At 28.5% G+C, this 14,125-nt stretch overlaps 1 protein-coding gene across 1 annotated transcript in view; it reads right to left on the reverse strand.

Moving 5' to 3' along the window:
- Nucleotides 1–14,125, reverse strand: part of LOC107445132 (stoned B) — a 69,791-nt gene that overhangs the window by 42,623 nt on the left and 13,043 nt on the right. The window contains exons 2-4 of the mRNA XM_016059469.3: nt 11,208–14,047; nt 5,450–5,707; nt 5,189–5,363 (exon numbers count right to left, since the gene is read on the reverse strand). Coding sequence (XP_015914955.2) covers nt 5,189–5,363; nt 5,450–5,707; nt 11,208–14,039 — 3,265 coding nt within the window. The 5' untranslated portion in view covers nt 14,040–14,047. The remainder of the gene's footprint in view (nt 1–5,188; nt 5,364–5,449; nt 5,708–11,207; nt 14,048–14,125) is intronic.

A 14,125-nucleotide genomic window follows, 5' to 3' on the forward strand; every position in this document is an offset into this window, starting at 1 on the left:
AAAATTTTCCCGATGGAGGGGCTGACCATGCCCGACAGGGGTGCAATTGCCCACCCTGACCCCTACTGGCGCCGCCCTTGCTCTCCCCCCCCCCTTTTTGAAATATTGAATTTTTTTTAAATATTTATTGCTTAATTTATTATACTAAATCTTTGAATAATTTAAATCGTTTCGTACTTTTAAATTTCAAATCATTTTCGTAATGCAATTTCATTTTAGTGTAAATTGCAGTATATTATTTCTTGCCTAAATACTAATGTAATATTTAATGAACTAATTAATGAATTTTTAATATTGCTAATTTTCCATGTTATTTAACTAATTTATTAAATTAGTTCATTGTTTTTTTTAAGTATTATTTTGCTTATAAAAAAATTTAAAATTGTTTTATCTGGCAATTGAAGTTAACTCTAAAAAAACTTTTTCCTCTTTCTGTAATGTTAAAGACTTTCTCGATATTTTTCTAAAACTCCCATCACTCAAAACACTAATTTTATTTGTACTTTAGTTTAATGATATTAAACCATTTTCATGGATAGAGAAGAAATTGAAATTCTTTTCATTAATAAATACATTTCTCATATATGTGAATATATAAATGCAGCCTGTTTCAGTAATGATAAATAAGTTTAATAATAAATTAAAATTTCCTTACTAAATTATATAAAAAAATTTACAAGCTGTTAAAACTCCAAATAACTAAGTGAGTTTTAATAAACCAAATATTTTTTTCAAACCAAACAAATAATTGTAAATAATTTATGCAACTCAAATTACAATACACACTTTAAAGAAAACGATTTTTTTAAAGTATAACCGATTATATGTAAAATACTTAAGTAATTGTTGTTAAAATTCCAGTAACTAAGATAAAATGTTTAAATCATTGCACATTTTATATATTTTAATTATTGAAACACTTGCACAATTGTTGGAAACCTTGCAAACAAGATATTTTTTTTCTTCAAAAAGATTTTCTATTTTTAATTAAATTCATCATTAATTTGATTCAAAGGATAATTTTTGCTATCATATCATTCGAAATCCAAATAAATGTCTGTAAACTCAAGGGAGTAAACTCGAGTTGCGTTGTAATTATAATGTTAGTAAATATTTAGGGAACCTGGACAGTAATGACGCTTCGGTGCATTCAATATTCGGCAGTCTTAAAAATCCATTTCTTTACGATCCGCAATTGAAGGGTTGTTGATAAGGAGGGTGAATAATTTTAATCAACAATAAAATCTGGATAACTGCTAAGCTGCGCACTATAAAGAAAAAAAACTAAAAAATATCCTATGCTTATTTTATATACTATTTCCAATTTTGAAAATTTTTCTTTTAAAAGCATTTTTGATGTTATTTTATTCTTACACAAAAGGTGTGCATAATCGTGGTACCTTTTCTTATATCAAAGCATTTTTATGTTGTAATCATTAGTTCAAATTCTTGTCAGTTTGTTTCGATGAAAAAGAAAAGCAGAACTACGTTCTTTTACTAATAGATAGGGAGAGAAAGTGATGTGAAGTCCTTTTAACACATTTTCCAATTTTTCAAGAACTATATTCTATAAGCCGAAAAAAATTCTTGTTATTTGTTATTTACCATTGAGTTTATGAGACGCCATTTTTTACAAGTGTGGTATAACTGATTCTGTGAACCAACATGGTGCAAAGAGTTGAATTTTTAAAAAAATGTTCGATATTAAATATTTTAAATCAATACTACCGAAAATTATTATTAAATCAATACTACCGAAAATTATTGTAAAAAATATGTTTATCTTTGTATATTTAAATTCTGCTACTTCCACGTGTTTTTTTCCAAATATATATCATTGCATGATCTATATTGTAAAACTCATTCCTCTGAATTTAACAGCAATGGACAAAATAATATTCGTGCAATGATTCCTGTACTGATTTTTATTCTTTGAATGTAAAATTTTATAAGATTTCAAATTATTTTCAGACTTATTATTGATTTTAAACTGTAAAATAAAATATGAAAATTTATAATAAAAAATGCAGTTTTGCTTAACTAGTGTAAATAGAAATTTAAATTTTTAGTCATTTTTATAAATCGTCATAAGAACAGCTATTGATTTATACTCAAATATTTAAAAGACGAATTAAAAATAAATTATCCAATTAACTTGAAATTCAATATGAGCACTATTTAAAAAGTTTCAACATACATTAAAAAGTTTTAAGTACGTTTTTAACAATATTCCATTTTAGAACAGTAGCGTTTAGCAAAAGCTCTTTTTTTTACTTAATTTCAAAGAAAAAGATAAATAAAACGAGAATTAAATAAATAATATCTATTTAATAGCAGTTATTTTTCAAATCGAACATTATTATAGATATACTCATTAATTATTTTTTAAATTTAAAATTATCATTAATATACTTAAAAGATAAATATGACTTATTACTAACATGCATGTCACCGAACTTGTACTTTGAATTCGGAAATGAGGTAATTTAAAATGTACACACATTTTTTAAAATAAAAAACTTAGAAGGTAGCCGCAAATGTATCTGGTAAATAAAAGAAATCACAAGAAACAGGAAGGAAAAATTATCAATCACAAGAATCTATTAAGCACCAACTCACTAAACATTCGTAAAACCCCCTTGATGTTATATTTCAACTATATCATTGTAAAAAAGCTATGGACAAGAAAGAATGTAACATAATCTGAAAGTAATTATCTTATCAGAATGAAAGAATTGCTTGATACTTCAGAGAAAAGTGTAAGATTGTATACAGTTCAAAAACAACTTTCAGAAAAGTGAATTCACAATTCATCCATCAAACTTTCAGACCCTCCTTGACCACCTAGACCGATAATCACCCCTTTTAACCACAAATTGAAGCAGAAGGGGGGAAGCATACCTTTTGTCCGACCCTCGACAATTTAGGTAGCACCTTTCTAAATGTGCCTGCTGCTTGAAATAAGAAACTTAGAGAGAGGGGAGACGCTAAGAGAGTTAATGCTTATTTTGACAACTTTTAGCTGGTTAAACATTTGATTAATTATAAATTATTATATTATAAATCATGTAATAAATTAAATAATATTATAAATTAATTATAATAGAAATTATGCTTTCATAATAATTTTATACTTTAATTTTCTGTAAAACAAGATTATTTGTTTATATTTTATAAGTTTTGTAACAATTATTTTAAAGATTTTTGGCTGTTTTTCATTTGATATGTTTAAAGTTTAGAAATTTAAAGTTAGAGATAAGAAATGGGATGTGTTCGGGATTGTTCTGTATTGTACAATTATGCACCAAACAAGATTTATTGTAGTTAATTATTATTAATATTTCTGTTGATTTATTGTCAGGATTTTAAGCTGTTCACTATTTGATTTAATAATATTTTAATATTTCAAATTAAATTGCGATTAAGCAATGTGATAGCAATTGTTCTATACAATCATCTGGTACAATTTAGTGCTGAGCAAGATTCTTTTCATCAATATATTTTTAAAACTTATTTGAATTACTTGTTTTACATAAAATTGGAGCATTTAAAATTAGTATTTAGTAATGTAAAGCATTTGCGATTGCTTTGCGTTGGAATTGACCACAATTGCAGATGAAACATTTCTGCGCACATTTGAAAAGTTATAAAAATCATAGAAATACATAATTTCTGATTTAAAGTAAAATTGCATAGATTAATGTATTGTATACTTAATAATTATTTTAATGACTTTTAAATATTCAATTATTTATATTGTATATAATCTGTTATTTGTAACAGATGTTTACTGCGGGGTCGTTTATGCTGTAGATTTTTACAAGGTGTATCTGATGGTGCAGACTTTCTGATGAAAAACTTTTTTTTTTGTCAAATTTTGCGGGAGCAGCACCTCTCCATTAAATTACAGTAATTAGTGATGAATGGGGCAGAGGTTACCCATTAATCCCACGTACCTTCATACCTTGCTCAGTTTTAACCCCATTTCTTTCAGACTCAGATTTTGTATTAACTGGAGCAGTGTGATCATAAATAAATCAATTTACAAAAATAACAAATGAAGCACAAAATTTTCTTTTCGTCACTAATTCTCTCAAGCCCCTGCCCCCCTCCAAAAAAAGGATGCGAAAAAATTTTAAATTTTATTTTATAAGTAATTTCTGTATTTTGTTTATTTCTTATAATTTGTAATATTGTTGTTACAATCTAAACATTAAAATTACAAATCTGCAGGTACTTTAATTTACAGGAATTCATTAGAAAAAGTTTTTTTTAAACATATATATATACTGATCATTTTTTTATTAGATATTTTCATGCACTTTTAAACCTTAACAAAAAAAATTTAAACTGAAGGGGCTGTACAGCAAGAAATCAGCAGCTGAAATTACACAAATTTGCTGTTCAAAAAAATGCCAAAATAGACTGATTTGCTAAACAAGTAAGATACTTATTTGCATATTATTTTTTTTTTTAAAAGGATGAATTTCCATACTTTAAATTAACGAAAAACAATAATTATTAAAGGATAAATTTAAAATGAGTGAGTCACTAATAGCCTTTGGTATGTGAATTAAAATGACAGCAAGAGAGCCCTCTGGGCAGAAATACAAAAGATTAACTTTTGAACCCTTTGGCTAATGCCAATATTAAATACATTTGAAATATATTTCAATAGCTGGACTAATTTTTATAAAAATATGATATTGTGGTACCACAGCTGGATGAAATGACACGGATTAACCATGAATGGAACTGTAGAGGAAGCGAAAAGCTACTTTCTACAGATGCCAACATTTTTATCTAATAGCAATCCATGCTATTATCTATCTAATAGTAAAATTTTTCTTTTTCTTCAGCAGAAAGAGCTATGCATTTATCAATTATCTAAGTATGTTGATGGATTATGGATATCAGCAATGAGTAAAAATTTAAATGAGTAAAAATGTAAATAAGTGAAAAAAACAATGTTGGTTGTAACCAAAAGAAACTTCCTAAAATTTAGTTTTATGAGTAACTCACTACTTTTTGTGATGGATTAAACCAAATTAAATTAAATATTACATTTCTCACTATTTTTAAAGCAAATGGAAGAATTTTTAATAAAAAATCTTTAGCAAACAACAAAATCATGCATGATAACTATAGTGCATATATAGGTGTAACACTAAAAAGCTAACAAAATTACCTGTAATGAAAGCTAAAAAGAAAATTCGCACTCGAGCTAATTGTTTATCAATGTGGCCAGTTTTGCTTTGCTCTACATAGAAATCATCCTGAGCTATTACTTGAACTTCTTCCGTTTTGTAAGTAAGTACTCTATCCCTGTGTACAACCATCCGAAATATAGCATCTTCAACTTCCTACAAAAAGTTTTCCAAAAATACATTAGTAAAATAAAATAAAAAACATCATTTTTCATATTAAAGATCAATAAAATTTACAATACCTGAATAAAAAACTTTATATCTATGTACGATTGAGATCCAATCTTAAGCAATTGTGAAGTTTGTGGAGAATGTTGAAGGGGTAACCCAAGTTTAGCTACATCTCCCATCGATGTTACTTGGCCTTGAGTAACTTTCGATATTTGGCCAGGCCTCACTCCCACTCTTTCTCTATAAAATTTATATTGCAGTTTGACAGTAAATATTTTACCATATTGATCATATTGTTGAGCGCCTATTTCTGATAATGAATAACAAGCCTAGAAAAAATAAATAACCAAACACATTATGTTGATAAAGTTTTTAGGAAATATGTGCTTTGAGTACATTTGCAAAAAATTACATTCCATAAATGTTACTCTTAAAAAAACATAGAGCTTACATAAAAAACAATAATTAATTTGATTAAATGTATCATTTAATGGTGGAGCGAGAGAGCAACAACAGATAACAGATCAAAAAAGAAGATACTATGCAAAACAAAAACATTAAAATAGCATTGCAGTTATATCCTGTTATAATAAAAACGTCAAAAAAACAGCAACAAATATCTATAAGATTCATTGCTTATAAAAAAAAAATAATGAAGTAAAAAGGATAAAATTATAATGATAGTCCATAAAAATATAAAAGATAAATAACAAGCTGAACTAAATAAAATTGCTAAGTGAAAAAAAATACAAGAAAATCAGTAAGAAAAAATATTTTTAATTCTTTCTTTTTAAGTACCAATTCAATTCTTCAATATCATAAATTTCAGTTTTCTGCATTACCATATTATTTAAATAAATTAAACTCTTTTTTTTATTACTTTTTAGAAATTTTAAATTTTATCTGCAAGTTAATCTTTTCTATAAATCACTCTTTTATGTTTTTGATTTCTTTATTGTGCTTGCATGCTTGTAAATCTAATTTTTAGTATGAAAGTTGTACAGGAAAATTTAGCTTTTTTTTTTTGTCTGTAGTTATTCTGTAACAAAATTATATCTTCAAAATATTACTATTCATTTAACTTTTTTGTCTTCATTATACTGCAAATATTTGCAGCAAAATTCTGATTTTCCATGTTCAAAAACTAAAATAGTTTGGGAAAAGCACAAAAAGGTGCAAAAATTGATATTGCCTTTGGGTACTGATAAATAACTCTTGCTATACCATGCATTTCATGAGCCTTAAAGATTGTAAAGAAAATTAACAATTAAAAATGACAAATAACTTTTTCTTAAGAGCTTTCTTAACAACAACTTCATAAGACCTTTAAGATATAAAATTTTTTAAATGCATTACCATTTAAAAAAATTAACTAGGTAAAAAGGCTTCTTTAAACTTGGAATTTCAAATCTAAATTTTAATCACCAGAAATAGTCAATTGGATGTTAATTTTCAGAACTAAGAACTTGCATTAGCAGATGGAAAGTTCAGTGTAAATCTAGTTCATTTTTGCGCACCTTATTACATACTTCTAACACTAATATACTACAATGAAACCTCAGTTCAGCAAACACTCTTGGGACCGCTTATAAAAGTTATTAGTCTAAGGAAGGGTACAGTAATAACGAACTTTTTTAACACCATAAATTGTTTAGAGAACAATTGCAATGATATAGAAATAATTAAATAACTTATAATAACTATTTACATTCATATATATTTAAACTCTGAAATAGATTTTTTCAATACAAAATAATATACAAAAAAGACTGATATATATAATATACACAGTGCTACAGAGAAATGAATTTACACCGATATTCAAGTTAGTCATACATCAAATGTATGCTTTTAGTCCCAGGTCACTTTCTTAATCAATTTGAATTATTAGGTTAGCACCACCCTATGACTTTATAATACCTTGAAGAAGGTAAACCTCCAGCGATACACAGAAAAAAAGAAAGCAGCAATACATATTTGTAAGGTACAAGGCCCTATGGAGTTGTTACATTCATTATTGATCATCAGTCAAACGTTTGAATAAATGTTTGATTCAAATGAACACCTCAATGATTAGATTTCTATTTCGTTTTCATTTTTTTTCGTTACCCAGCTGCGTTAAATACTAGGTATGAATAAATTAGAAGAGGAAAGGAATTGCTAGTGGGGAAGAAAGCATTTCAAGGAACACTTCAGTTTGTGGGGTTTCATAACTTGCATCCTTCAGGTGAAAAGATCAAATTATGCCAAAGTCCAAAATATTTCATATGAGCAGAATCATTCCCCCCCCCTTTTTTTTTGCAAAGATAAGGAAGGTGATAGGAGAATGGAGAATTCCGTAGTAGTGAAGAGTTCTGTAGTATTTTTTTAGTAGTGAAATAGCGTAACAATATGTTGAGTTATGGATAAAGCAAAATATTTACATGCTTTAAAAATGGTGGCAAGTTCCATATTTTTTTCTTGGAATTTAAAGCAAAAATAGTTTTTTCTTTTTTTTCAAATCTAGAAAAATTGGTGTCCAGATTGAAGAGATAGAAAACAACATATCTGGGGATAAATGACAATTCGCGCCTAGTTATGAGAGTGTCTGCTTTGCACAGAAAATTAAAAATATGTCCATAATAAGAGACATTAGTTTCTTAACCCTTTCGCGACGCAAAGCGCGAAAGCGCGCTTACCGCTGAGGCCGGCAGTCTCTCTAGCGTGTGTCTCCCCAGGGCCGGAGGGTTTTTCGATGTTAAGCCTAATTCCATGAAATTACCGAAATATCAGCGCGTTGTTTAATATTGTTCTGTAGAGTATTTAAGTGACATATGCTTTATATATATTTCTATGGATACTTTATTTACTTAAGTTATTTCTTGTTTAAATGTAATATAAATATTAATAAGTTTAAATATTTTGCATAATTTCCTCTATTTCCAGCTCAGTTAAAAATTTTCGACGCTTCGACATTCTAACGGTAAAAAGAAAAAAAATTCAAGCCTACAAGATCTAATTATCCACTAAAAACTAATCCGAAAATCGAAAGTAGCGAGAGATAAAAAAAACTCCCTTACTTACTGTAAATAAATATCACGTGCTAATTTAAAGAGCCCTCATAAAACATTCCCCCCCTCCACTCCTTCCCCTAAAAACCACGTGAATGTACTTTCATCTTGAGTAGAAGGTCAAATCCACATGTATCTGAAACCATATGGACATACAATGCCATCTTTTGGAAGAAATTTCATTTTTTAAAACGTTCCGAAACGCTGGCACAAATATGTGACGGTCGGGGGTGAACGAGAAAACTCTCTGACACGCGGGTGTGTCGGCCAGGAAGTGAGCGCGTTTCTTGCTGTCACATATATGTGACAGTCGGCTCAAAAGGGTTAAGAGTGTCCACAATGTGAGGTTTCACTGCAATTATAAACTCAAAATTTTTATTATACAAAAATAATGAAAATAAGCATTATTATCAAAGAAGTCTGTCAAAGTATATTAAAATACCTACCTTGGAAGAATTTTATTTTACTCATGAAGTAAAATAAATGCAGTTATGCATTTATAACTGTTTGATAATCACAGTAGGACAAATATAACTGTGTAAAGTAGATTCAAAGTTTTTTAATATTAAATATTAGAATAATGTGTTCTTTCAAAGCACTTTTCCTTTCATCGTTTCAGGGTTCCTGTCTAACAAAATAAAATAAAATAAAGTTAATCATGCAAGAAAACTAAAACAAAACTAAACATAACATAAAAGCAACTGATGAGAAAAGTAAATAAAACCATGCATAGTGGTAAAATAAATTCTAAGCCAAAAAATACATAATTGGGGATAATTAGAGATAAAACAAAACAGCTCAATCTAAGAACTTAACATTTATTCAGAAAAGTGCTGCGTTTTTAAAACAAAATGTTTCTACTCTGAGATAATTTATGTACATTACATTATTTCAATTGCCATAAGATAAAGTATCTCTTAATGGTGGAAAACTGCTCATCTTAGAAACAGGGATGGCAAGCTTCTTTCACAGAGGAAAAAATCTTAGGAAAAAAAAAGGAATATATAGGTTTTTTCAACACCAAGTGGATGAAATGAAAGAGCAATACCAAAAAATAAAATAAAATTTAACATTTAATAATTTCAATCTAATTCAAATCAAGACTGCTGAGTCCAAGTCAAAGAAAATTTTGTAGGAGTAGGAGTCGGTGTTAGAAACAAAACAAAAAGTTAGCTCAACAATAGTTAAATAAAAAATTTTATGTCCTTAGGTTAAAGGAAAATTTTTTTTTGATTTTTATGAAAATTATTTAAACAAATATTTATAATTATATGAACAAAAATATTACTTAAAAGAATATTATGACAATTATTGAAATCATAACATATTACAAACTTAATTTGAATATTTTTGAGTCTATGAATAAATAATTATTATGGTTGATTTATTTAGCTAAAATTTATTTAAAAGCAATGCAATTAATAAATATAATCATTTGTAATAGTTTTCTAGTTCATGAATACTCACTAAACACTCCTGTTGTGTTTAAGACGCTTACAAGTGTGTGTGAGAGATATTGATATCCAGCTCTTTTCTTATAATGGTTTTACACAATTATAAAATTTTGCACAAATATATTTTTTAATATTTACTTCTTTTATAAAAAATTTTAGCATATGGGAGTTGGAGTCAAACCGCTCAGAAAAGTTGCAAGTAGGAGGTGAACATTTCAACAACAAACTTCACTGATTCCTCATCAACTCAAAGGAATAAAAACTTATTTGATTGACCAAATTGTCCTGATTTTGACAAGTCAAGAAAATATATTTTTCCATATCCAGATAATAGATCTTTGAAATGAATAAAGATAATAAAGTATTATGTATTCAATTTTAAAAAAATTAATTAACACCAATTTTCATTCAATAAAATTTTTTTATCAGTTAAATTATGTTTAATTAATTTAAAAAAATTTTAAGTGATAATTTTTATCTTTTTTGATTTGTTTAAAATTTAGTGGATAAAAGTTTTATTGTTAAACTCAAAGTCATTTATTGTCTTCAGTTCATGAAACATTATTAAGAATAATTTTAACCTTCACAAATGTGAAACTGCAGCTCATTTTCAAAAATTATTCAATCCACAGTCTACACGAGTTTCTATTAAGAGTACACAACCTATTTTGAAACATAGCTGCAAAATATTTTTTATTTTTGTTTTGTGGACTACAATGAATTTAATATTTATATAAATTGATTGAAATTTAATTAGTCCTTACTGTAATAAAAACAACATCAATTTGTTCCTAATATTAAAAGACAATATTTATATATTATGTCTTTGACTTGAAAAACGTTTTAGGTAATAAAATTAAATTATAGCAGGTCTTTAGTTTTTTTCTGAGGAAAAATTTATTTAAATTTTTAATGTATATAGAATAAATTCTTTACTTACATCTCTATATTTTTTTTTAAATAAACCCTTGAACTACCTTTGTTTTGAACATGGTTCTGTTTAATAAAACGTTCTTTAAAAATAGAATTGTTGAAAGATTTAAATTGCTAACAGCTTAATTATTACCACCGTAGTTTTAATTTTTGAGGGGGGGTTTTCCGAGGCTTTTGTTTTTAAAATTAAAAAGAGTTATAAAATTTCATATGCTAGTTATATAGTTTTTTTAAAATTAATTTTTGGTTGGAAAGCAATGGGTTGCATACTGACCATTGAAGGGCCATATATAAGCCCCAGGTCGTAGTGTGTGTACTCCTTTTCTATATGATCATTATTAAAAAGCATTTTAGCTCAAAATCAACAACAAAAATTTTAAAAGAATCCTTACTTGTAAAGGTAATTCCTGAAATGGCAATTTGTCATCAACTTTATTAAAAAGTTGTAAAACACTATTTTCTGAAAGTTTCACAATTATCTTTTTCCAAAAACGATTTCCAGTTAATTTCTTTTTATTTGGTTGCCTAAGGACCATTTCCCAGCAATCTTTTTCATATGGTTTGGGATAAACTTCTAATGGTTGAGAAGTATCTTCATCAAATAAAGGAGACAGTGGAGTTTCAACTGAATCTGCTTTTCGAACTCCAGCTTCCCCTAAAGCAGGCACTGGCTCATCATCAATTTCAGCAATTTCCAACACTTTCTCAGTAACTTTACTAATTTCAGGACTATCAAAAGAGTCTTTGTCAAAAGGATTAAATCTAGAAATAGGAGTATCAAAAGCCTTAGTTGGTGTTTTAGGAGGTGGAAGTAATTTTGGTGGTTCCATTGTATCTAATTTGACATCGCTACTATCCTTTACCTTAGGTTTTATAACGACAGAAAAATCAACTTCAGTGTCATAATCTTCAAATGAATCCCTAGAAGGCTCTTTTTTCATCATACCTTGGCTATTTTCTGCTTTACTGGTGACACGAAAAGGATCAAATTCATCCATACTTTCAAATCCTTTGTAATTATCTTGGATATTCTTCAGTGTGGGTGCTCGCTTTGACATGAATGGATCAAAAGCACTTGAGGCCTGATTATCTTTAACACTTTCAAATTTTGCAGCAAAGGCATCAAAATCAGGGTCTACTTTAGGTTCAAGTGAATTTATTTTGAATTGAAATGCATTATTTTCTTTCTCAAATGGTTTAAAACTTTCACTAAAATTTGAATATGCATTTTCTTCAGGGAGATTAACAGGTGGGCCATCTTTCTGAGAAATGCTTTCTCTACGAGGAATGCTTTCTTTCCTAGGAATACTTTCTTTTCTAGGAAGGCTTTCTTTTCGAGGAACATTTTCTCTAGCAGGAATACTTTCTCTACGAGGGATATTTTCTCTTGAAGGAATGCTTTCTCTACGAGGGATATTTTCTCGTGAAGGAATGCTTTCTCTACGAGGCATACTTTCTTTTTGTAATAAAGCATCCTTTTCAGTAATGCTGTCTTTTCGTGAAAAGCTCTCTTTTTGTGAGATACTATCCCTTTTGGGATGAGATATAGAGGAAAAATCTTCAGAGACATTTGGAAAAAATTCACTTGAAATGTCTTTTTCGGAATTTAAAGGACCAGATTTATCTTCCTCGGGTACTGTAAACTCTGAAAGTTCATTAATGGATGCTGATAATACATTTTCTTCAACAGGAGTATCAGCAATACTTGAAGCAGTTTCATTTGACTGTTTCTTACTTGAACTTGTGTCCTCCAACTTATTTGCATTAAACATTTCTACGTCATATTTATCTTTTTCATCTTTTGCATTAAACTTGTCAGGCAATAAAATTTCTGTTTTCACAGTATCAGAATTCCACATTGAAGATGAACTCATTGCATTTTTTTCAGGTTCTAGATTACTGCACGGCACGATTGCATCATCTGATAATATGCTACTTTCATTAACCTTGCTGGAATTCCACATGCTAACTTCATCCATTAATGTTTCACCTTGAACTAGATTTACTGAATTTTCAAGGTGCTGCGAAAAACCATTATCTGTTTCGAGTTCTTGTTCTGGTTCAATATTATCATTAAAAGCAGAATTTACAAATCCTCCACATTCAAACGTGGGAGATTTAGGCAACTCTTCACTTGTTTGAAATAAATCATCAGTTATGTTTTCCTTACTAGAAGATGGTCCAATTTTGATTCCAAAAAAGTCATCTTGATCTGAAGCAACATTATTAGAATTGCCAAAACTGAATGGATTATGAGAGTAGGAAGATTGAGTATTTTCTTCACGAGATTCTGATTTGATATCACTAGTGAAAAATGGATTAGTTACTGCCTTCTTAGCTTTGTCAGAATGAGTTGGGGAAGTGGTCATCCAATCATTTGAATGCATAGAGCTAGAGAAGGGGTTGGAACTACTTTCAGAACTTTTTACAAGAGATTCTTTTCTCTTTATTTCTGATACAGAAGAAATTGGGGCTATATTGGTCACATTAACAAATGAAGTGTCAAATGGATCAACTTCTTCTTTATCATCTAAAAATAATAAATCTTGCATGTTTGCATGTGATGTCATTGATGTTGTACCAGTATCGCTTTTAAAACCAAATTCATCCAATAGGTTAAATGATTCAGTAGTTTTTGTAGAAATCAGTTCTGTAAGTACAGATCCTGAAGTTGCTTCACTGTAAGCTAAATTAGTCGTATCTACTTTACCAGGATTAGGTGGTGGAGGTCGTACAGGTGAAGCACTACTCTTACTATTCATCCCATGCAAGGCACTTGAATCAGAAGGAAATGCCACATTGGAATATCCAGGGGGAGGTGGTCTAGGAGGTAATTTTGATGCAGTGTTTGGAGAAAAATCAGATCCAAAGTCCAAATCAACAGTTGAACTTTTATCACCACTTGGAGCGGGGGGTCGAGGTGGTGCTCTTAAAGGTTTTGTAGTGCCATAAGAAGCTTCTCTGGATGCAAATTCATTATCAGCTTCAAAAGGATCATCTTCATTTGGAACAGTGTCTTTCAGTTTATTTAATGTTGTTTGAGTTTTCTGAACCGTGTCTTGAACTTTCATAGATAATTGTTGAAAAAATTGCCATTCTTCAGTATTTTTATTTTTCTGATCAGGGTTTTGAGGATGGAGTGATTGTTCATACACTGCCTTTTCATATTCTTCTTCTTCATCATCTTTTTTATGACTTTTCAATTTCTTTTTAATAAAATTCATTTTCTGATCTGGAATTATACAAAAAATAGATTAAATGTAAAAATTACATATACAAAATAGATTATTACATATACAAAATAGATTAC

The sequence above is a fragment of the Parasteatoda tepidariorum genome, chromosome X1 (genome assembly GCF_043381705.1).
Source record: "Parasteatoda tepidariorum isolate YZ-2023 chromosome X1, CAS_Ptep_4.0, whole genome shotgun sequence".
In the NCBI taxonomy this organism is placed as follows: Eukaryota; Metazoa; Arthropoda; class Arachnida; order Araneae; family Theridiidae; genus Parasteatoda; species Parasteatoda tepidariorum.